This window comes from Erythrolamprus reginae, chromosome 9 (assembly GCF_031021105.1).
Source record: "Erythrolamprus reginae isolate rEryReg1 chromosome 9, rEryReg1.hap1, whole genome shotgun sequence".
Lineage (NCBI taxonomy): Eukaryota > Metazoa > Chordata > Lepidosauria > Squamata > Dipsadidae > Erythrolamprus > Erythrolamprus reginae.
In genome coordinates, this window is record NC_091958.1 from 3,275,646 (window position 1) to 3,299,670 (window position 24,025).

The 24,025-nt window shown below is 42.2% G+C and overlaps 1 protein-coding gene across 4 annotated transcripts in view; it reads right to left on the reverse strand.

The window, feature by feature from the left end:
- The window catches only part of USP10 (ubiquitin specific peptidase 10), a 35,160-nt gene extending 14,150 nt beyond the window's left edge, over nucleotides 1-21,010 (reverse strand). Inside the window, exons 1-6 of one of the 4 annotated variants that reach the window (XM_070761876.1) lie at nucleotides 20,710-21,010; nucleotides 8,935-9,003; nucleotides 7,378-7,438; nucleotides 4,808-5,812; nucleotides 767-858; nucleotides 418-527 (exon numbers count right to left, since the gene is read on the reverse strand). In XM_070761876.1, coding sequence (XP_070617977.1) covers nucleotides 418-527; nucleotides 767-858; nucleotides 4,808-5,812; nucleotides 7,378-7,438; nucleotides 8,935-9,003; nucleotides 20,710-20,730 — 1,358 coding nt within the window. In that variant the 5' untranslated portion in view covers nucleotides 20,731-21,010. Of the gene's footprint in view, nucleotides 1-417; nucleotides 528-766; nucleotides 859-4,807; nucleotides 5,813-7,314; nucleotides 7,439-8,934; nucleotides 9,004-20,709 lie in introns of all 4 variants that reach the window. The other 3 variants (XM_070761874.1, XM_070761873.1, XM_070761872.1) reach the window with 3 other exon arrangements.
- Between the last annotated feature and the right edge of the window lie 3,015 nt (nucleotides 21,011-24,025).

A 24,025-nucleotide genomic window follows, 5' to 3' on the forward strand; every position in this document is an offset into this window, starting at 1 on the left:
AAATGATGTGTGAAAAAGGATAAAATATTCTTATAACACTCAGAATCTGTCTGCTTCATTAAAATCTCAACTCCGAATGCCATTCTATATGAATTTACATACCTCTTCCCCAGGCAAAAAAAATTAAAAGCCTGTGTTTTCTTTGCCAGAATAGGGGCAGTATTTTATATTTCCCCATCGTAGCTGGGCAAAATTATTATGGAACATACTGCTTCTTTCTTCTCACACCAAAATTAGGATATTGCCAAATCACAAAAAGGAAAAAAGAACGAAGACAAGCCTTTTACAGTTGCATGGGGACATCATAATGATTGTGGTAACCATTATCTATTTCTAACTTTAAAATGTTCTAATTTTTTAAAAAAGAGGAGATGATCAATTTATAACCTCCAGCACCAACTGATGGGATATACGTACAAGCTGTCGATCATTGGCGTAGAAGTACATGGCCTCTGTGTTTTAGAAAACATCGGAATGGACTTCATCAGATGATACATAGGAGGACAAGCTACCAAAGCCTGCAGTGTCTAGAGAATTTGCATTAAGGAATCATAAAAACACATAGCTATGGATGCATTTTACGCAAACACCGGGCAGCCTTTGGAATAAAATAGACATTACTTTTTACAGAGCAAGGAAGCCTCTGAATAGCTATTATAATAGCTCCTGGCTAATGCCTACTTGTAATAAAATCCATTCATCCTTAGTACTTCAGAAACACAAGATATTAACAAACGTGATTGATGTATTTTCAAGGTAAGGATACAGCATTGATATAACACCAGTTTCCTTTATTGATCAGCCCTCGTGGTTGCAAGGATACTGGTTTATGTATTAGCTTTACATTTTCCAATAATTCTGTCAGATGAAAAACAAATTCAAAGGTGTCAACGAAAGCCTGCCTACTAAACGCAGCTCGAAGCTATCACAAATCAAGTGAAAGAAATGAAAAACAGAATTTCAGCATCCCCTTGTGGTCAAAGAAAGCAATTTATCACAGTGTTTCTTGCCTACCGTGGCACTGCTTCGTCACAAAATTCACTGGTATGGAGTTACAAGTAAGGGAAACAGTATCACACAGATAATGTAAAATTTCATCAGCAGTTGCTCATCAGAACACCAGCATAACTGTTTATCATTTAACATTTACCGTAAGTATTTCCATTAGAACTGGTCTAAAGGTCCTTGGGAGAAAAAGATTAGATATTATCATTTCTAATTACATACATGTTCAGGAGTATAAAAATATTACTTCCCAGCTAACAGAATAATGACCATTATGCAAATTCAAGGAGAGTTCAAGACCAGATTATATTGCAATTGTATTGATCTGATCCAATATTCAGCCTTGTTCTCAAATGCTTGATTGAAGAGCACTAGAAATTAAGCAAGGCTAAGCAGGCTTCCTTAAAGTTTGAAGAATCAGATCCTGACTGACCCCAAAACCTCTCTAACCAATAATACATATCTAACAAAATCATATTTAATAAAACGTACAAGTAATTTTCATTATAAACATAATCCTTGGAGACTGAATAGCAGGACACAAACCTAACAAAACAATACTATTTTTAAAATGCTGGATTCTATATTTTTGGCGGTTTATCCAATTAGTACAATACCGCTGGTAGGTATTGCTATATAAAGAATATACAATGAAAGTTGGTCAAATTTTAAAGGGGCAGTTAAATTTAAAACAAAATAAAGTTGCAGACAACTGTGCCATCACCAGTGTTGTATGCATTTACTCTTGGATGATCTACTCAAAATGAAGAAAATCAGCCAAAGAACAAAATGTGATTAAGTACTATTAATTTTATGGATCTGAAGCATGGAAGAAAAATTTATTTTTCCCAGTATGGAATGGGAATACTACTCAAGACTCATTTATACTGCCAGGCATGGGGGAATTGATATTCCTTCCCCCTAGGCCATTACAAGTTATGCATGGTATGTTTGTGTGTATGTTTGGTTTTATAAATAAGGGTTTTTAGTTGTTATATTATTGGATTGTCCCATGTTGTTTTTATCATTGTTGTTAGCTGCCCCGTGTCTACGGAGAGGGGTGGCATACAAATCCAATAAATTATTAATTATTATTATACCAAGCTCAGGACAAATACATTTTAGGCAATGCATTTAACACTGGCAAATCCATAGTTTGTGGTTAAGATTCTATCATTTTCTGCACCAGGCACGGTTAACTTATTCAAGAAGATTGTCCGGGATGATATGATTATTTTATTGTACTTTAGTTATCAATCTTATTTTATGAAGAATTAGCTACAGGTAGCCCTTGACTTACAACCAAAGGCTACAGGTAGCCCCTTGGCTAACAGCCACAATTCTGCCTGGAATGTTGGTTGTAAATCATGGTTGTTAAGCAAGACTCCCACAGGACTGCCTTGCTCAACAACCACAATCCCAACCGCCCCATTGGAGTCCTCATATGACCAAGCATGTCTTAAGCAAAGGCGCTGGGGAGCTTCCGAGTGTGGCTGAGTCCTTGGGAAGCTCGAGGCCCACCAGGATGTGGCCTGGCTAGCCTTGGGAGCGGGTGGGCCTCCTCCTTTTCCCTTTCCCCCTCCCACGGGGCCTGGGTCTTCTTGATGCCCCAACCAGTGTTCCCTCTAATTTTTTTGGGGGGTGGGCGGAAAAGTATAGTGTCTGAGCGGCAGTCCCTTTGGGACTGGGCGGCACAGAAATATTAAATAAATAAATAAATAAACAAACAAACAAGCAAACAAGCAAACAACCCACCCTGTTTTGCCTCAGAGAATTTCAAAATAAAATACTGTACTGTGTGTCTATAACAGTGAGCTCATAATAGGGCAACTCTATCAATATCAAAATGCCACTTAAATAGTTGAGCTAGTTTCAAACTAGATTTTGATTTTCTTTCTTTCTTCCTTACTCCCATTCTTTTTCTGTCTCTTTTCCTTCCTCTCTTTTTTCTATCTGTTTCTCTCTCTTCCTCTCTTCCTCTCTCTCTCCTTCCCTCTCACTCTTTCCCTCTCGGCTTCTGGGCAGGTTTGGAAAACTCTGAGTTGATGATGATTTTTAAGTGAGCGATTGCTCACTGCTCAGCTTAGAGGGAACTATGGCCCCAACAACGTTGGATCCTGTCCATAGACTGCTTGGCTGGGAATTCTGAGCTGCAATTCTATCCCATCTGGAAGATGCCACCTCTAGGTGAGATGAGCGGTATATAATTTTAATAAGTAAATAAATGTCAGATTTGGGAAAGCCAAGCCAATGCCTTCTGATTGGTTTACTCGTTTTGACTGAAGGGAAGAGGAAGTTAAGACCAGTAGGATCTACTACCACTCATTCAAAATGTGCCAATTGGGTCAGGCAAGATTTTATAGCATGTTTTATGCAAATCCCAGCCAAGAATCCAGTAATTTTAAGATTTGGGAAGTTCCACATAAGGAACAATTTTCACAGACACCAAAAGGGGCTCAAGATACCTAGTTGATTTAAAATAAAAATATTCAAAGGATCAGTGAGAAGATAGGATAAACTATTATTTAAACATGCTATGAAATAGGAATATTTCTGGTAATTGGGTTAGTAAGCTTAAGCTGCATAGTAATCCAAATCCCCAAAGCTGAACTCAAGTAACGATTTTATAGCATGTTTTATGCAAATGGAACTTAGACTGGTCTTCCAACTCAAGAGTATCATGGTTGTCCGTTACCAAATGGTCCAATTGGTTTTCTTAAGGGGATTAGAGAGGCACAAGGCAAATTCCATTCAGCCAATTTTCCCAGCAGAGTTCATTCCCTTCAGAACAGAGAAGGGCTACATTTCAATCAGGAGAGTGGCAGGAAAGGATGGGGATTTTACAGGTCTGATATCAGGACCCGAAGTTGCTTTTGTTTTTACAAAAGGGAACTTTGTTTCTCATTCATGAAGCTTCTTAGGAGTGGTGCAGTGGTCTAGAGGTGGAGCTCTCACCTTGCAATCAGGAGGCTATGAGTTCGATTCTAGGTAAAGGCTGATATTTCTCTCTCGGGACACAATAAAGAATATATCTGCTGAACAAAAACTCCGCGCTGACAACAGGAAGGGCCTCCAGCCAGTAAGCATTCTGCTAGCTCCATTCCGTAGCCTAGACTGCACCCTGCTAGGGATTATGGGGATTGTTCTTCAGTTCGGTTCTTACACTCCCCACCATTCGGTCAGAATTGAAGAAGCTTCGCGGATGAGAAGCAAAATGTCTTCCAGGACAAAAACATAAAGTCTAGTTAGGGGAGGAGCATCCTTTTCTTTTTTAGAAACATAGAAACATAGAAGACGGACGGCAGAAAAAGACCTCGTGGTCCATCTAGTCTGCCCTTATACTATTTCCTGTATTTTATCTTACAATGGATCTATGTTTATCCCAGGCAGGTTTCAATTCAGTGACTGTGGATTTAACAAGGATCTACTCCTCTTTCAGTAAAATAATATTTTCTCACGTTGCTTTTGATCTTTCCCCCAACTAACCTCAGATTGTGTCCCCTTGTTCTTGTGTTCACTTTCCTATTAAAAACACTTCCCTCCTGAACCTTATTTAACCCTTTAACATATTTAAATGTTTCGATCATGTCCCCCCTTTCCCTTCTGTCCTCCAGACTCTACAGATAGAGTTCATGAAGTCTTTCCTGATACGTTTTATGCTTAAGACCTTCCACCATTCTTGTAGCCCGTCTTTTCTTTTTAAATATTTTCTTGTTCAATCCAATACCACGTCCTCTCACCACACAACTCTCCTCCTATTTTAGCCTCACTTATCTTTGGCTCAACCCTGAGCGAGTGATACCTGCAATCTTTATGGCTACGGGATCTTCAGAAACTGGAACAGGGCCCTCTTTGACGTCAACCTGTTTCTCAGGGACCACGGGAGATACGGCAGGAGGGACATACTTAGTCTCCACATAAGCCATAGGCGTGGAAACAGAGGGCTTGGAGTTGTGAAACAGACTTGCCCATGATTTTGCAGGCTGGCTGACCACCATTGCTCCTGGAACAGGGGTGACCGCCTCGGTCGAGGGGGGGGAAGCCTCCTCCAGCTTAGATTGGTCTGAGTCAGTGTTTTCCGCAGTCTGCAAGTCCATCCCGTTGGCAGTTGTGCCCTCGCTAGAGCATTCAAGTGTTTGCCCATTGGTAACGCCAAGGTTCTCAGTAGTTTCAGCACAAGGCTGCACGACAGCTGTCCTTAACGGGCTGTCTCTCTCGTGATCGGAGGAGACACAAGACTGTTCCAAATTAGTAACACTGCACACTTCTGGCTGCCCTGCAGTCCTGGTAGTATCTAGAGCGCTAGAAACCAAATCCTCTGATACAGCTTCACTATTGAAGTCCACAGAATTGTCAGGGCTGTTACAAGTCCTTGGCACATCACCTGCAAAATCTACATCGTCTATGCTGATGCTGTTAAGTCTGGGCGAACCGGCATGTCCGTTGATCAAAGCCTCAGCAGGCACACCGTCGCTCACATCTTCTAAGTAACTGTAGTATCCGGGGGGCCTTTTCTTTTTCTTTTTGCGTTCCCGCTGTCCAAGGCCCCCGGAGAAACTGTCGTTTTCGGCGTTAGAACCATTATCCAAAGCAAGGGAAGCGTCACTGAACTGGCAGTCAATGGAGTTGTGGTTGGTTTCGCCAAGGACATCGCTGGGTGTCTTGGGGGTCGGTGCACAACCGAGAATAAATTCCGGTGCCTGAGGATTCAGGGTACTTGAAATACTGTAGTCGCTGTTGTTCAGCACAGATGAACCTGCCTCAATCACTTCGTTAACACCGAATTCGATTCTCTGATATTCCTCTCCTAGGAGAGAGGAAAAAGTGTTACAACACACAGCTATTAAGGAAAGCGTGGAAAAATGAATGAGGCAGAAGAAAAGCTTAGATTTCGTGTATGCAAAAAAGCTGGGCGAATGCAAATCATTAGTTCAAATTAGATCTTTAGAAAATCTCAGAAAAAAGTAAGTATAATCTAGTGTTAATTACAGGGGGGGGGGCAGGGGGCAGGAAAGTGCATGTGGAGTAACTGCACAGGACTGCTCTACGCTGTTGTGCCGTGAATTCTGCCCAGTGAGAAATTCTCTATGAGCAAAATATATTATTTCTAATATATCAAATAACGCAACCTAACGTTATGATTAAAACGCTTCCTATGATAAAACAGGTTAAAATATTTTTTTATTTCAAATATTTTGGGGGGGGGGTTTGCCCAGGTTCGCCTGGTGCGCGAGTTGCGGCCCTATTTGGACCGGGAGTCATTGCTCACAGTCACTCATGCCCTCATCACCTCGAGGCTCGACTACTGTAACGCTCTCTACACGGGGCTACCTTTGAAAAGTGTTCGGAAACTTCAGATCGTGCAGAATGCAGCTGCGAGAGCAATCATGGGCTTCTCTAAGTATGCCCATATCACTCCAACACTCTGCAGTCTGCATTGGTTGCCGATCAGTTTCCGGTCACAATTCAAAGTGTTGGTTATGACCTATAAAGCCCTTCATGGCACCGGACCAGAATATCTCCGGGACCGCCTTCTGCCGCACGAATCCCAGCGACCAGTTCGGTCCCACAGAGTTGGCCTTCTCCGGGTCCCGTCAACTAAACAATGCCGTCTGGCGGGACCCAGGGGAAGAGCCTTCTCTGTGGCGGCCCCGGCCCTCTGGAACCAGCTCCCCCCTGAGATTAGGATTGCCCCCACCCTCCTTGCCTTTCACAAACTCCTTAAAACCCACCTCTGCTGTCAGGCATGGGGGAACTGAAACATCTCCCCCTTGCCCATGTTGTTTTGGTGTTAGATTGATTGTGTGCTTGTTTTTTAATATTCTGGGGTTGTTTTTTAATGAATTTTTTTAGCTTAAATTGTAATAGGATTGGTGGGTATTGGATTTGTTATTATGTATTGTTTTTACCTTGTTGTGAGCCGCCCCGAGTTTGCGGAGAGGGGCGGCATATAAATCCAATAAATCTAATCTAATTTCAAATAACATTGCTTCCCTCCCTCTCGACAGCAAACAACAATTACATAAAAGCCACTTCCATTGTCCCCAATTTCAAAGAATAATTTCACAGCCAAGAATCCAGTAATTTTTAAGATTTTGTGGTTCCATATAAGGAACAATTTTCACAGGCACCAAAAGGGGCTCAAGATACCTAGTTGATTTAAAATAAAAATATTCAAAGGATCAGCGAGAAGGTAGGATAAACTATTATTTAAACATGCTATGAAATAGGAATATTTCTGGTAATTGGGTTAGTAAGCTTAAGCTGCATAGTAATCCAAATCCCCAAAGCTGAACTCAAGTAACGAACCTGCAATACACTGGACTTCAAAAGGTTTGGGAAAACAATGGTGAAGGAGGAATGGCTTCTTACCATCATGGAGCTCTCCTGTGGACTTAAGACCACATGAAATGGTGTCATTGTAGGGAGGCAGCTGCGTAGAAATAAATGAAGAATTGGGGAGGAATTATTTCAACACTAGCAAGTTATTGGTTTGTTAAATGATACAAAGCATTTCAAATCTAAAACAGGTTATGATAGCAGACAACCATGTTACATTCTATCCTCATCTCTTTCCTCTTGACTGTTATGTATTCCTTTTATACAATAGGAAAACATAGGGGTTTTTTTCTGAATTATCTGAAATACAGTGATCCCCCGTTTATTGCGTCCCCAACCATTGCGAACAGGGTACTTCGCGATTTTTCAACCCGGAAGTCAAAATACCATCTACGCATGCGTGCGTTTTTTCTATGGGCACGCATGCGTAGATGGCAACCAGGAGATCAGCTGCTGGGTGGCTTTCCTGGGTCTTCCCCCTCTTGCTGGCGTCAGCGAGGAGTTTCCCCACCGCCCACGCAAACTCCTCGCTGCCGCCCGCCCTTCGCCCGCCCACGCCGTTCATTCTCGCCGCACGGGCCTGTCCACGCTGTCTCTCGGCGCTTTCGAGCTGAGTCGGGGAGCGAGTTCGCTCCCGGACTCAGCACGAGAGCGCCGAGAGACAGCGCCAAGGAACGGGCCTGTCCACGCTGTCTCTCGGCGCTTTCGAGCTGAGTCGGGGAGCGAGTTCGCTCCCGGACTCAGCACGAAAGCGCCGAGAGACAGCGCCAAGGAACGGGCCTGTCCACGCTGTCTCTCGGCGCTTTCGAGCTGAGTCGGGGAGCGAGTTCGCTCCCGGACTCAGCACGAAAGCGCCGAGAGACAGCGCCAAGGAACGGGCCTGTCCACGCTGTCTCTCGGCGCTTTCGAGCTGAGTCGGGGAGCGAGTTCGCTCCCGGACTCAGCACGAAAGCGCCGAGAGACAGCGCCAAGGAACGGGCCTGTCCACGCTGTCTCTCGGCGCTTTCGAGCTGAGTCGGGGAGCGAGTTCGCTCCCGGACTCAGCACAAAAGCGCCGAGAGACAGCGCCAAGGAACGGGCCTGTCCACACTGTCTCTCGGCGCTTTCGAGCTGAGTCGGGGAGCGAGTTCGCTCCCGGACTCAGCTCGAAAGCGCCGAGAGACAGCGCCCCCCGGACCCCCAACCCGGGTTTGGGGGGCTGCTAGGAAGCCCCCCATGCCGGCGGCAAACAGCCGCGCCGCCCCCAATCTTCGGCTCCTCGCTAGCGCTGTGGGAGTAAAAACACCATCTGCACATGCGCAGATGGTGTTTTTACTTCCGCATCGCTACTTCGCGAAAACCCGCTCGTTGCGGGGGCTCCTGGAACGGAACCCTCGCAACGAGCGGGGGATCACTGTACATACAATGGCCTTTGTTCCTGAGACTGTTAAAAGAAATTTACACATTTTATCAGATGAAAATTAGTTTTAATAGACAAAACAAACATAAAACTTAAATTGAAGCAGGCTACAATGGCAGTGCTTAGGATTTATTGCTCCTTTATAAGGAATAAACCTTTTTAAAAAACTTTTTCTTTTAATTTGTTCTTACCTCAACGGAGCAACGGGGAGTCACAAAAAACTGTTTAAATTCATCAGGGCTGAATTCCCCAAAGATATACTGAAAAATAAAACACAAAGTAAGTAATTTATGAATTTCAATAGACTCTTGACAGACTGTCGCTCTTCAGCACGGGTATCATAAAACCTTGCATTTTGTTAAAAATAAAGTTACTATCTTCAGCAAGTCCCTTTACCAGAAATTTAAGAAGATCCTGAGAAGCTGATAAGCACCCAGTTCTTTGTCCAAAGTTGAAACAGGTAGTCAAGTTACAATCTTAATATATTAGATTCTGGAAAACCAGGCTGTATCTACAGTCTAAAAACTCACTCTACTACAGTTAGTTGGGGCAGTGGAGCACAGGGCAGTGGGGATCTGGGCTGGGGTTACTTCCTGGGGCACACCAAACAACCCCAGAGCCACAAGTTTCTGGGGCTACTTGGTGCCCTGCAAGGCAGTGTACAAGGGAGCCAAACGGCGGGGGCCATAGGCAGTGGGAGGAGGGAGAGACAACCCCTTATGTAATCGAGGCTGGGGCTGGGAGGGACCCAGCCTGGAATAGTTTGGCTTGGGGTGGGTCCTCAGCTAACGACTGGTAAAATTTGCTTAATGACAGCCACAGGGACTGTTGTCACTATGTAAAGCAGCCACATGATGTGTCAAGTTTAAACACTGCCTAATTTAGCGACTGAAATTCTGGTCCTAATTGGGGCCATAAATCGAGGATTACCTCTGCCAAAGTAAAGTTGGTTTGAAAATCTACTTAAAGCATTTGTTAATCCATTAAGGACTATCTAAGCAGCTGGTAGGTATCAGCTATGCAACAACTCAAAGCAATCTGACAACTTAAGCATGCTGTACGTCATTCTCATATTTCAGTGAATCTTCAACAACGCTAATCAAACTAATTTCAACTGATACTATACTCTGGCAACATTTCAAATTACAGCAACTAGCACAACTTGCTGAACTGTAACCTGAGATGTCTGTGTTAGATGAAGTGATGCAACACAACCATCATTTAAAATGCTGTTTTAACAACTTAGTCCTATATATACACATTCCTCTTAAAAGGCTTAAATGTTTAATTTACCACTTGGCTGAAGTGGTGACTCAAAATATAAAATGATTATCCTGCCCCATCGCAGCTTATATTTATGGTGTAACATTTGTCCTTGCACAATTACTCCTCCACAACGAGACAAAGCATGAAAACCATCTTTCCAACAGTTCACATCGTTTTATCTTTTGCTGAGCTGCTTGAGAATGGACTCCTTGTTATTCAGTCACAAAGACAGCACACAAAACCCACAATAAGGAAAGCATGGAGAAATAGCTCTCCACCACAATAGGGATCAGAGAAATTTGTCCTTAAGCAGCATGACCATTAAGTGAGGTATCATGTGACTGGACTGATCTTACTACCTTCCCTGCCGTGGTTATTAAGCAAATGACCATCAGCTAACCATGATTTTCAACCTCCTATTAGCTTCCCTACTGGCTCTGCTCGTCAGAAACTGACAGGGAAATAGTGATCACAGAACTGCAGGATACTGCAACTGTTGTAAACTGTGCAAACCCTTCTATGTCGCCAGGCCTGGGGAAATTGACATACCTGTTCCGATTTATGTATAGTTTGTCTGGACTGTATGATTGTTTTTAATAAGGATTTTTTAAAATTGTTTTTTAATATTGAATTTGTATATGTATTGCTTGTTATGAGCCGTTCCGAGTCCTTGGAGAGGGGAGACATACAAATCTAAATAATAATAATAATAATAATAATAATAATAATAATAATAATAATAATTATTATTATTATTATTATTATTATAATATTAGATTTATTGGATTTATATGCCGCCCCTCTCCGCAGACTCGGGGCGGCTCACAACAATGGCAAAAACAGTACATAGTGACAAATCCAATACCCACCAATCCAATTACAAGTTTAGGTTAAGAAATTCATAAAACAATCCCAATATATATAAAAAATACAAGCACACAATCAATCAAACACCAAAACAACATGGGCAAGGGGGAGATGTTTCAGTTCCCCCATGCCTGACGGCAGAGGTGGGTTTTAAGGAGTTTATGAAAGGCAAGGAGGGTGGGGGCAATCCTAATCTCAGGGGGGAGCTGGTTCCAGAGGGTCGGAGCCCCTCTATTATTATTATTAGTATTATTATTAGTATTATTGCCAAACATTCGAATTGTGATTATTTGACTGCAACAGTCATGCAAGAACTAATCATAAGTCATTTCTATCCAATACTGACATAACTTTGAACAATCGCTAAGTGGTTGTTAAGCAAGGACTACCTGCAATGATGTCAGATATCCTAAAACGTTGCCTTACACAGCTACAGACTATTGTGTTAACATCCCATGCCTTCTTCTCCATTCGTCTATTTTACATGCGCAGCAGAATGTAGTAAAATCCTGACATGACAAATTGACTGCACCAGCCCACAAGCCAGCTCTACTATTCACTGCATAGTAATTCCAGGACTGAAAAAGAATCCTTTTTCTCTGGTGCTTAGATGTTATCTGAAGTTTACAGCATGAGTTTTCCTTTCAATACGCTACTACAATAGACAACTTTTCTGAACAATTCAGTCCAATTTACCATTCCTTTATTCCAGACTGTGTATATGTTCAGCTACTTACACCAATGTTAGCTTACTTTTTTTAAAAAAAACTAATTTATTTCCTTTGCTATTTCCCCTAGTAAGTCACCTGGATATGCAGCAATCATTTGTTATTTCTACATGAAAATATACTAAAGTTTTGTTCTGGCTTTGGGGAACTATAACTCACTCACTTTTGCAACTACTTGTAATTCATATCTTTCAATTACAAAAGGTTTTGTAATCCAAAGGAAATCCATTGCTATTCTCCTATCTAGGAAGCTGCTTGACTCCCTAGTTGAGCCCATCCATAGAAAAAGAACTTTTTAAATTTTTCTTTAAAAAGCCTTTTGTTCCAGCAAGACAATCCAAACAGGATGATCAGAGGATGGAAAGACAAAGACAAGGAGTGGGAGGAATTTAGTTCTTGAATGAAACTGTACTCCAGGCAGATAATATCTATAAGATTGCGCTAATGTGTCTTCCAAAACCTGCAAATCCTGCTGGAGAAGTGGCAAGAATGATGGGAAGGTTGGTGTCAGCTGTTAAACAAGAAGTCTAAATATTTGTGGCCTATTTTATCTGACAATTGCCTGAGGACAGAACTGCAGGTTTTAGTGTTTTTCTGGCGAATAATAAAATACAAAAAACCAAAATACTTCTTAACTAAAATAATCTCCAGCCAAAATAGCCCATTTAAAATTGGGTATGATGTATCAGACTACAATAAGGCAAAAGCCAAGATTCAAATATTGTGAAACTCTCGCATTCATTGAAACCTTTGTTTTAACGCAATGGTCCCACTTTATGATGGGAGACACCGGGTTTGGATTCTGTCAGACATCTTATTCAGTTTCTCCAATCATTTTTTCCCCCTTGATCAGTCCAGGCCACCTTGAACTTAATCAGATAGCAAACGATTAAAGCCTCTTATCAACTCACCAATGAAATAGGAGTACCTGATGTGCATTTAACAACCTCTCTGCCTTCACCTTGGACAAACAAACACACTTCACAATTCATTAAGTAGGAGGCAGAATGAGAACATCTCTTTTCAAGTCCTAAATAAACTGCTTCAGAGAAAGGAATACAATGACTTTAATTACATTAGTCCACCCATCTATAATGGAGAATGGGGGGGGGGGGGATGACACTGTCAGAGGAAAGCACTTTTACTGCTAGTTGTACATTAAATATTTAGAACAAATTCCCATCGCCACATGCTGCTGAAACCAAGAACAATGGTACTTGTCAAAGGATGCATTAACTGTTGCATTTATGATTTAAACAATGTTGAAAGCATTTTTGTTTTAGGCTCCTGCACAGCTAACCAGTTCCACAACTGCCACAAAATTACAGAAAGTTTTTCTTTTGAGGAATACAAATTATGCAAAGGGAAATGAAAACATTCTGGTTCTAATTACAGAAGTGTTTGAAAACTGAGAAAACTTCTCATGGGGTGAAATACCGCTGCTATTTAAATGCTGAATGCTAAGCTAAATGGTCATATATAAAGCATTATATACAGCCATATATCAACTATTTCAACTGGAGAGGGGAGAAAAACTGCATGTCTAGCAATCCAGGTCTTTCAAACTGACCATCTACTTTGCTGAAACAGCATTAAAGTGACAAATGATTATAATCCAGTGGCTCAGAGCCAGAAAGTTCTAAACACAACAATCTAACAAAACCCTGACAACAATAAGCAAAAAGTAATATTACAGTAAACTGAAACTTAATTGTATGGATTAGCTACAGAAGCTCGCAACAGATGATTTTGCAGAAAGCATGTTGCATAAATGCCTATTTTATAGTGTTAGTTCTAAACTAAGGCTGAACCAGGGAAAATCGTCAAACTTATCTGGAGGAATCATAACAAGCCAATATGACTTTTTATTTTTAAAGGAAGGCTGATTTAGAAAATTCTTTTGAGAAGTTATTTATAGCTACCATTAAAATATATTTTTATATGCTAAGACAGAATGTCATGGTTTGTTAAACAAGCCATGGTAATTTGAGACGTGCATCATACATTGATAAACTACAGGTAGTCCTCAGATTATGACAATTGAGCCTACAATTTATGTTGCTAAGTGAGAAATTTGTTAAATGAGTTTTGCCCCATTCTATGACCTTTCTTGCCCCATTTGTTAAGTGAATCACTGCAGTTCTGAAATCAGTGCAGTTGTTGTTAAGTGAATCTGGTTTTCCCATTGACTTTACTTGTCAGAAGATCGTAAAAGGGGATCACAGGACTCTGAGACATTGTGACCGTCATAAATGTGAGGATGCTACAATGGTCATAAGTGTGAAGGGTGGTCATAAGCCAATTTTTCAGTGCTGTTACAACTTTGAACTGTCACTAAATGAACTGTTGTTAGTCAAGGACTACCTATACAGTGGTACCTCTACTTAAGAACTTATTCGTTCCGTGACCAAGTTCTTAAGTAGAAATGTTCTTAAGTAGAAGCAATTTTTCCCATAGGAATCAATGTAAAAGCAAATAATGCGTGCAAACCCATTAGGAAAGAAATAAAAGCTCGGAATTCGGATGGGAGAAGAAGGAGGAAGAGGAGGAGGAGGACAGTCGCTGCCGAAGGATGAAAGTGAGGTATGGGGAGTCAAAAAAATTCCAAACTTTAAGGCTTTTTTTTTAAAAAAAAGAGGGACTCTGAGGCTCCCTTAAACCCGGCAAGAGGCAGCCTCCCATACACTGTGCCAGAGAGAGAAACCCAGGTAGGTGAGAGGGGGGAACCTCCCACTCCTTTGACCGAAAGGTGGTGGCTGCTGCTGCTACCTGCTTCCTCTTCCTTCCCATGCTGAAGGGCTTCCCTCTCCTCTCGCTCGCTTTGTAGCCGGCACCTTTCCTCCAGTGTGGTGACTCCTTGGTTTGGCTGAAGCCAAGTTGATCTGGCCAGGGTGAAGTGCCCCCTTTTGCCTTTCCGCACCCAGACGCTCTGGGAGGCAACCTCGTGCCATGTGTATGGGAGGCGGTGTGAGGGAGTCACCACAACGAAGTGGTTTATTCCCTCTCCAAGTGCCCAGAGAAAGGAAAACGCTCCGTTCGCTCTGGGCTGCCAAAGCCTCCTTAAGCGCCACTGAAAGGCTCCTCTGGCAGCCTAGAAATGCCTGAGATGGCCGGGATTAAAGAGGGAATGGCAGGAAACTGGCCGGGCCTTTGTGCCGCTCTCAAATTTCCTGGGAAATTTTTCCAGGCTCGGTTTCTTAAGTAGAAAATGGTTCTTAAGAAGAGGCAAAAAAATCTTGGACACCCGGTTCTTATCTAGAAAAGTTCTTAAGTAAAGGTACCACTGTATATTGGTTTCTGCATCATGATAAGCCTACTGTGCAGCACAGCTTAGCATTGAGGTTGACAACACTGCCAACAGTAGTTCTCAACATGGGGGTCAGGACCCCTTTGGGGGTCAAATGACAGTTTTACAGGGGTCACCTAAGACCATGCATACATATATATACATATACACTAATTCTATCCCAAATCACATTTCAAATCTTGCAAAGCTGCAGCATTTTGTGAGCGCTCAGTCAATTTTTTGTATGTACGAGACTGTCATAGAACAAAGCCTGGGGCTGAAAGAATTTGGCTAAACATTGCATGAGAAACAACCTTTTCTACAGTTGCATTCTAAATCAAAACGTTGCTCTGTAGATTGCTATCGACATACATACATACATACATACATATATTGCAAAAACATTTAAGTCACCACAATTCCAATTTCAAGAAAGTAATCTAAATTCCAAGCAAATTATATTCTAGACATTCTGTTTATACAGCTTGCAAAAAAATAATCTTTAGGACTGCAGATAGCAGAGATTTTCATTAAAAAGCAGTTTAGTACTTTGCGTCCATTAAAATAATTGGCTTATCATTACTGGTTGTTTGTGTGTTTTCAACTAAGTCTTGACTTTTAGAGATACTATAGGCTTTCAGAAGTCATTTCTCATTGTCTACCGTATTTTGTAGCATATAAGACACACTTCCACCCACCCACCCACCCACCCACCTAAAAGGGGGTTAGAAATGTTAGTGGTTTTTTTGCCTCCTGAAACCCCGTCCATGCAAAAGTGCTCCTGGGAGCTGAAGAAGGGCAATAAGTTGTGGTTTTTTTTACCTCTTTGAAACCTTGGTGCGTCTTATAGTTCAAAAAATATGGTACTTCCTAAGTTTGAGAGTGTCTGTCCCAGTTGGATTTACGCCTGTAGCAGGACTGGATCTCACAGCTTCCAGTATTGTTTTCTGGTACCTTAAACACTATATCAAACTGGCTCCCAATCTTGTTTTATAATTCTTTTTCCTTAAAAAACTTGATATGCTATTTCATTATTATCAAGGTGGAATATGAAGGTTAACATGTAGTACAAGGTAACTGCCAAAAGCTGCAAGTTCAGGCACATCTTAATGTGCAGAAATTTTAAAATCCGGACTATTAAAGATTTATAATAGCAAGATGAGAGAACCCTACAGATATAATTTAGTTAAAATGGTGTAAGAATTCAAGCTAATTTTAGCATACTTAATTTTTCTCATTTGAATAAAATGCATACATACAATCTTTGGTGCATATGCACAAATACTCATGCCATGAGTATAGAACAATTTTAAGGCAGATATCTGCATCAAAAGCAAAGCTTTCAAATTAGCAAACAGGTAATCCATCAGATATTACTCATTTCAGAAGAAACAACAAATGACATGAATATAGGATCATATTCCAACAACATTTGAAAATATGCTTGTAGTCCAAAAGAACCAGGACAGGAAAAGCATCATAAGCTTTATTACAAATAATGTAGTGCCTATTAAAAACTAATTTTAATAATAAAATACAGTAAATAATCACCGATGAACTGCTAATTTTCAATTTCAAAACACCACCCGCACTATTACTAACAAGACCAACCAAAAGTTTAAAAAGTTTTGGAGAATTGAAAAGATTACACTTTCCTGGAAAATAGGTATAGCCTCCCTATGCTACTGATGAAAGGTTATCCATTATGCTGTACCTTAAATGAAATGCAGGGGAAGCAGATTAGAAACAGATTCTTTTAGGTGCTATGATGCTTTGGGGCTTTTTAAAAATCAATATAATTTCCACCTCTATTTTTTTTTAAAGTCCAATATAATTAATGTATCTTTTTTTGAAGCAATTTACAAGATAATTTTAAGGAATAGAACACTAGTCCTAAGGCTTCAGATACTAAATAGCCTTCCTACAAATTTGGGGAGGGGAGGGCTTCTTGGTGCTTTCTGAGTTGGTTGTTTTCTTGCAAGACATTATATTACCTGTAAAAAAATTATTAATGCACAATTAACAATTGAAACTATCTTGGTCTTATATTTTCTTATACTAAAGCAGGTACTATCCTTGCATCCTTATCCTAGAGACTATTGCAACTATTCATATATGCGTATAAACTAAACTTTTTTTTTCATTTTTTAGTAGCACAGCAATGCCTCTAACCTTTCAAAAAGCAAAACAGAATCACTATTTTTCATTGGTTATTCCTACTATTTCAATATACTAGGACTAGAATTTAAAAACCACTAACAATGCCTACAACTGTATCCCTATGAAATGGATTAGACTGTGTTGTCCAAAGCTATATACTGTAGTGAACTTTGCCTTCTCCTATTGAAATCTAACATTTCAACCATTGCACAAAATTGGGTTGGTATTGCAAAACCACTTTTAAGATTCCTTTGATTTTAAAAGCCTACAATTCAGATATCTTCCACTGGAGAAGTTAAATGTATCCTGCTTCATGATGAAACTTATAATCATTACTGAAACTTATTTAACTGAATAGGGATCCAATGGTATAGTACTGTCTTCCTTTTGACTTAAGAATGTTCCTACAAATGGGATGTCAAAAGTTATCATTGCCTCATTTACAATGCAGAACAACACATGGTAGAGATATAAAGCACAATTCAGATTCCTGGCCACATAGAGGCAATATATGAAGTTGGGGCTTATGTGGCTGGCAGTTATTGCTATTTCAATTACAACACTAAAAAGGAAATTTAACTACAGGTTATGTGAGATTTGTGTATACAAATATAGGCATCAACTGATTAATTCAGCAAATGACACCAAGAAAATGCAATATCTACATAGATTTGCAAGAGCTATGTGTAATTGCGTGTCTCCCAGAACCAGACTCATTGCTGTTCAAGAAGTCATTCAACTTTAGCTTCCTATGCAAAAACAGGTTAGCTACTGAAGGAACAAAACCCAAAGAGAAAGTATGCAACTTATGTTGAAATGCTAAACAATAAATGAAGCAGAAACCATGAGAATACCACTTCAAAACATCTGCACTCATTTTTGGTTTTTAAATGCACTGATGTAGCGCTTTATATTAAAAACCAAAAAAAATAACAAGGAAGGCTCCTGAAAGTTTTAGTCCAAACTGAAATTGCCATTTAATATTCTATAAAGTATTGCTTTTAATTGTGTATATATACAAATAAAGACAGAAGCTCTATTTGCTAGACTGAGTAGACAGACTTCATAACTGGAGGTGTGATACAAACCTCCTAGAGTACCCCCCTCCCCGTATTTCCTGACTATTATAAACAGGAATGTAACCCAGTTGTTTTTGGGAGTATGTTTTACATCTCATCCTGCAGGTAAAAAAGCCACCTAAACAGCATACCACCACTTTGAAATACAGCATTCCAGTAACTTTTCCAGCTGCATTCCTAAAAGCATGTTTGAAAACCTACAACTGTGAGCATAGAAACCAGGCATCTAAGAGCCAACAAAAGAAGGAAACCTTTCCCCACCCCCAGTCCTGCCATCAGCAAATGCTAGAAAGTTCTGCTCAATAAAAAGGGAAGATGCCAAAACTCTGTCTTACCTCTATTCAAACCCCAGTTATTATTCTCCTCTTTGCCCTTAATCCTTTGCTATAAAAACACTTAAATTCATTACCAGATCTCCTCCCAAAACCAAAACTATTCATCATCTTTTTCCTATATGTATATATATGCATGCATGCATATAGGTGAGTACTGAATTAAGACTTGAGTATGATTGTGTATACATATAAAACATATGTAGGCATACATACAAAGGAAAGTATTGGACACTTAAGAATTCTATGTATGCATAACATAGCACACATGTTATACCTGTGCAGATAGGCAAGTATTGGGTTAGTGTAATTGTGTGTATTTATTTACAGTATTCGATTGAGTGATTGATATGCCGCCCCTCTTGGGGGACGTGGGGCGGCTTACAGCATATAAAAGAACAATACAAAAGATCCTAAATCCAATTTCTTAAAACTATCTAAAACCCCCAAATATTAAAAACCAGTCACTCTCATTCTCACAGATACAATCCATTCATTGGCTGGGGCTGATGTCTAGTATACCCAGGCCTCTCGCCACAAATGGGTCTTCAAACTCTTGCAGAAGGCAAGGAGGGTGGGGGGGGGGTGCCAAACTATGGGCGGAGCTAGTTCCAGAGAGTTGGGGCCCCCACAGAGAAGGCTCTTCCCCTAGGCCCCGCCAGGTGACATTAGTTGACAGGACCTGGAGAAGGCCAACTCTGTGTCACCTAATCGGTCCTGTCGCTGGGACTCATGCGGCAGATATACATACACAACACACATGCATGTATGCATACATATAGGCAAGTACTGGATTAGAGTTGAGTGTGGTCGTGTGTATACATAACATGCCTGTATGTGTGCATATAAGCAAATGCTGAATTACTGTGGTTGTGTGTATATGTACATAAAATACACATATGTATAGGTGAGTATTGGATAATGTGTGTACACCCAGACATGTACATATTCATACATCTACGTATGCTGACTCTCTGTAAACCACTTAGAGGGCTGTAAATTACTGTAAAATAATAATTAAGAATAATTTAATAATAATAATTTATTAGATTTGTATGCCGCCCCTCTCCGAAGACTTGAAAAAAATCCAAATCCAATTATTAAAAAGCAAAAGAGTTAAAACCCCTTGATTTAAAAACAGTCATACAGCCCAAACAAACCATACATAAAAGAGAGCAGCAGAGTGGAATCAATGTCCCCTTGCCTGGCAGCAAAGGTGGGTTTTAAAAGTTTGCAAAAGGCAAGGAGGGTGGGGGCAGTCCTAATCTCCGGGGTCGGGGCCACCACAGAGAAGGCTCTTCCCCTGGATCCCGCCAGACAGCATTGTTTTGTCGACAGGACCCGGAGAAGGCCAACTCTGTGGGACCTAATCGGCTGCTGGGATTCGTGGGGCAGAAGGCGGTCCCGGGGGTATTTTGGTCCGATGCCATGAAGGGCTTTATAGGTCATCACCAACACTTTGAATTGTGACTGGAAACTGATCGGCAACCAATGCAGACTGCGGAGTGTTGATGTGACATGGGCATATCTGGCAAAGCCATGTAAAAAGTGGTATATAAATCTAAATGCTATGCTATATGCATGTGTGAGAGTATAGGTGTTTACTGAATTAATGTGTGTATACACACACATTCTATCTGCCCCCAACTCCAATCCAATGCTCCCCCTTAACTGGACTTTCAACTCAACACACAAGCCCAGCCGAAGCAAGGCACCCAAGCCACAAGGAAAGCCAGGCCTCCTTTTCCCCTCCAGCTGGGAAATAAGCCCTATTTCCCACTCCCCACTAAAGACAAAGGGCAGCCCACCCATGCCCTGGAAAGGGAAATCCCTCCCCCCCCCCCCACCCAAAAAAAAAAATCCAGCAAGAAGGCCGCGTCCTCAAACCCCAACCCGCTCCCAAGTCCTGGAAGGGGGAAGACGCCCCTGGCCCTGCCCCGGGCGAAGACGGCGGGGAGAGGAAGCCAGGCCGCCCGACTTGGAGCCTGTAGGGAAGCCTCTCCACGAGGCCGGCTTGGGCCTCCGCCTTGACAGAGAGGCAAGCCGCCGCCTCCGCCTCCCCCGTGACCGCCATGCGGCCGCCGAGCGGGCCTTGCAGCCAACGGCCGCCCCATGGAAGGGCTCCGCGGGGAAAGCCCACCAGCCTCGGCCGGCTCCCTCCCTTCCCCGCGCGAGAGCGTCGAAAGGCTCCGCTAGAACTGCAGGCGCGGCCCAGCAGCGCGTGTTCCCGCCCCGGCGGCCGTTTTACCTGAGCGCCGTGGACCGCCATGGCGGCCCGGCCCCCTCGCTGAGGGAGAAGGCGGCTGCGGCGGCGGGGCTCAGCCGTCTCCCTCAGCGTCTCACGCGGCAGGCGCCGCCGCCGCCATCTTCTCGCTCGTTCGCTCGCTGCACGGCCGCCACCACACACGGCGGGCGGGCAAGGGGAGGGGAGGGGCGGGTGCGGCGCCTGCGCACTAGCGGCCCGCGCGCTCGCGGCACGCGCTCGTCTCTTCCCCCACAGGCGGACTCGCCGGCTCGGGGGTAAACCACTCCTCCCCCTTCGCCGCTCTGCGCATGAGCCTTCCAACAGATGAGGCCGGGAAGGGAGGCTGCGCAGGCGCGCGGCGAAGCGTCGGGGCGGGCCGGTGCGAGGGGGAGGGAGAGTGAGGCGTCTTGCGCAAGCGCGGTTCATCACCACCCTAAACCCCCACCCCCCGGGAGGCGTTGCCTAGCATCAGTCATTGATCGGTGAGGGGCCTCGGTTTGGGCATTGTGGTGGCGGGTGTTCTTATATCACGATGGCCCGGGGTTGGCCTGACCTTATTCGTTACAGAAATGAACGTATGAATGAACGCGAGGGAGCGTATTGGCACACATTCTCCTCAAAGTGGTTGTGGGGGGAACGGGCACCCCATCCACGCGTGAGGGAGGGACGACGGGCGCACGCGCATTTTAGGCCATCGCGATAGGAGACAGCTATCTGCGCATGAGCGCTTATTTGAATGTGTTTTTGTGCTCGCCCCGGAGTGGCGAGAGGGGTGTGGCTCCTCGCGCGTGCGCGAAGGGAGATTGATGGGTATTGCGCAGGCGCAGGCTTTTCCCCAGAGCACGTGTTGGATGGAGGAATTTTAACAACCAGGCGAAAGGGTGTTGTCAGAATATACCGCCTGAATCGAGAGGCTGGCTACCTTTTTAGATTTTTATTTTTTGCTAAAACTAACTTTTAGGGTTGATCGTTGGTGCAACCATTGGTTGTTTTCTTGCAGACGTTTGATGAACCAACTAGGTAACACCATAAGTGCTAGCAAGGAATGATTTAATGATTTGGAATTATTTAAAGTTCCTACAACATGGCATTACTTTGCTGCAATATTTTATCTCTGCTCAGTTTTTCTGCAATCCCATTTTAGACAGCTGAAGAAAACAGGTACCTTGGATGTGATCCATCTGGACACTTCCTATGAAGCCTGCACAATATTACTCTTTCACAAAATTACACTTTACAAAATTCTTCACTCCCTCCTTTTCATTGATGGAAAGCAGCATCTCTGGCGGATCGGTCTGAAACAAAGCCAACTCTCCTTTGGAAACAGTTTATTGTTTGAAATCCAAATTCTGGATTAAACACATCAAAAGATCTGGAGGGAAGGAGATTGCATCGTTCCAAGCTAATATTTATTGAGCAAACTTTGTAAAAATGATCAGCTCCGTTTACAGGAAAGAATAATATTTCTGTACAAATTAGTTCCCAAAGATTGCTGTTTCCCCATTGTTGTTGTTTTTATTTCTAGAGATTACATTAACAGGTTCCTGCAGATTTTTAGGCAATATTTTCATAAGTGGCCTTTATCTCCCTTAGGCTGAGAGAAGGACTGGCCAAAGTCGCCCAACTGGCTTTGTGTCTAAGGCAAGACTGAGACTCAAGTTTCACTGTCCTTCATTCAGCATTTAACCCTTCAAGTGCTCAGCTAAGTACAGTGCTCCCTCGATTTTCGCGGGCAGTCTTGGAACGCATCCCCCACGAAAATTGAGGGAACACTGTATTAGCAAAACAGAGTCTTCTACTAATAAAAGCTTCCCCAAATTCATGAGAAATGTGGAACAGAGAGACAATCTTACACCCAATCATTTAAACTGCATCCAAGTGTTGATATGATCTTCAAGCCAAAGCACAACATGCATGTCATTACAGGTAGGGGGGGGAAATAAAGCAGATGCTTCCAGAATCTCTTAGGTGCTGAAAGCAGGATATTTAAATGAAGTATAGAGCGCTGGTGAGACCACATTTGGAATACTGTGTTCAGTTCTGGAGACCTCACCTACAAAAAGATATTGACAAAATTGAACGGGTCCAAAGACGGGCTACAAGAATGGTGGAAGGTCTTAAGCATAAAACGTATCAGGAAAGACTAAATGAACTCAATCTGTATAGTCTGGAGGACAGAAGGAAAAGGGGGGACATGATCGAAACATTTAAATATGTTAAAGGGTCAAATAAGGTTCAGGAGGGAAGTGTTTTTAATAGGAAAGTGAACACAAGAACAAGGGGACACAATCTGAAGTTAGTTGGGGGAAAGATCAAAAGCAACATGAGAAAATATTATTTTACTGAAAGAGTAGTAGATCCTTGGAACAAACTTCCAGCAGACGTGGTAGATAAATCCACAGTAACTGAATTTAAACATGCCTGGGATAAACATATATCCATCCTAAGATAAAATACAGGAAATAGTATAAGGGCAGACTAGATGGACCATGAGGTCTTTTTCTGCCGTCAGACTTCTATGTTTCTATGTTTCTAAGTACTCCAAAACAGTTTCGGAAATTTCAATTCAGCAGGAAAGGACAGTTATTACTTTTATTATTATTTATTAGATTTGAATGTAACTGCAGCTGACTGCAGTTTGGCAGTTCGAATCTCACCAGGCTCGAGGTTGACTCAGGCTTCCATCCTTCCTAGGTGGGTAAAATGAGGACCCAGATTGTCGGGGAGCAATATGCTGACTCTGTAAATCGCTTAGAGAGGGCTGTAAAAGCACTGAAGCGGTATATCGCCAGGCATGGGGGAATTGAGACATCCTCCCCCAGGCTTCTATATTTTATGTTTGGTATGTATGTATTGTATGGTTTTAATTGCTGGGGTTTCAGATATGTTTTATTTTTTAATATTAGATTTGTTTCACTGTTATATTGTTTCTATTATTGTTATGAGCCATCCTGAGTCTTCGGAGAGGGGCGGCATACAAATCTAATAAATAATAATAATAATAATATAAGCGTTATTGTTGTAAAGGAAGGAAGGAAGCCATGGTGGCACAGCGGTTAGAAGGCAGTACTGCAGGCTACTTCTGCCTGCAATTTGGCAGTTCAAATCCTACCAGGCTCATGGCTAACTCAGCCTTCCACCCTTCCAAGGTGGGTAAAATGAGGACCCAGATTGTTGGCAATATGCTGACTCTGTAAACTGCTTAGAGAGGGCTGTAAAAGCACTAAGAAGCGGTATATAAGTTTAAGGGTTATTGCGATCTCATTCTCACTTCTCCCATTGGAACAATTTTCTCAAAGTAGGATTTTAATGCAGGAAG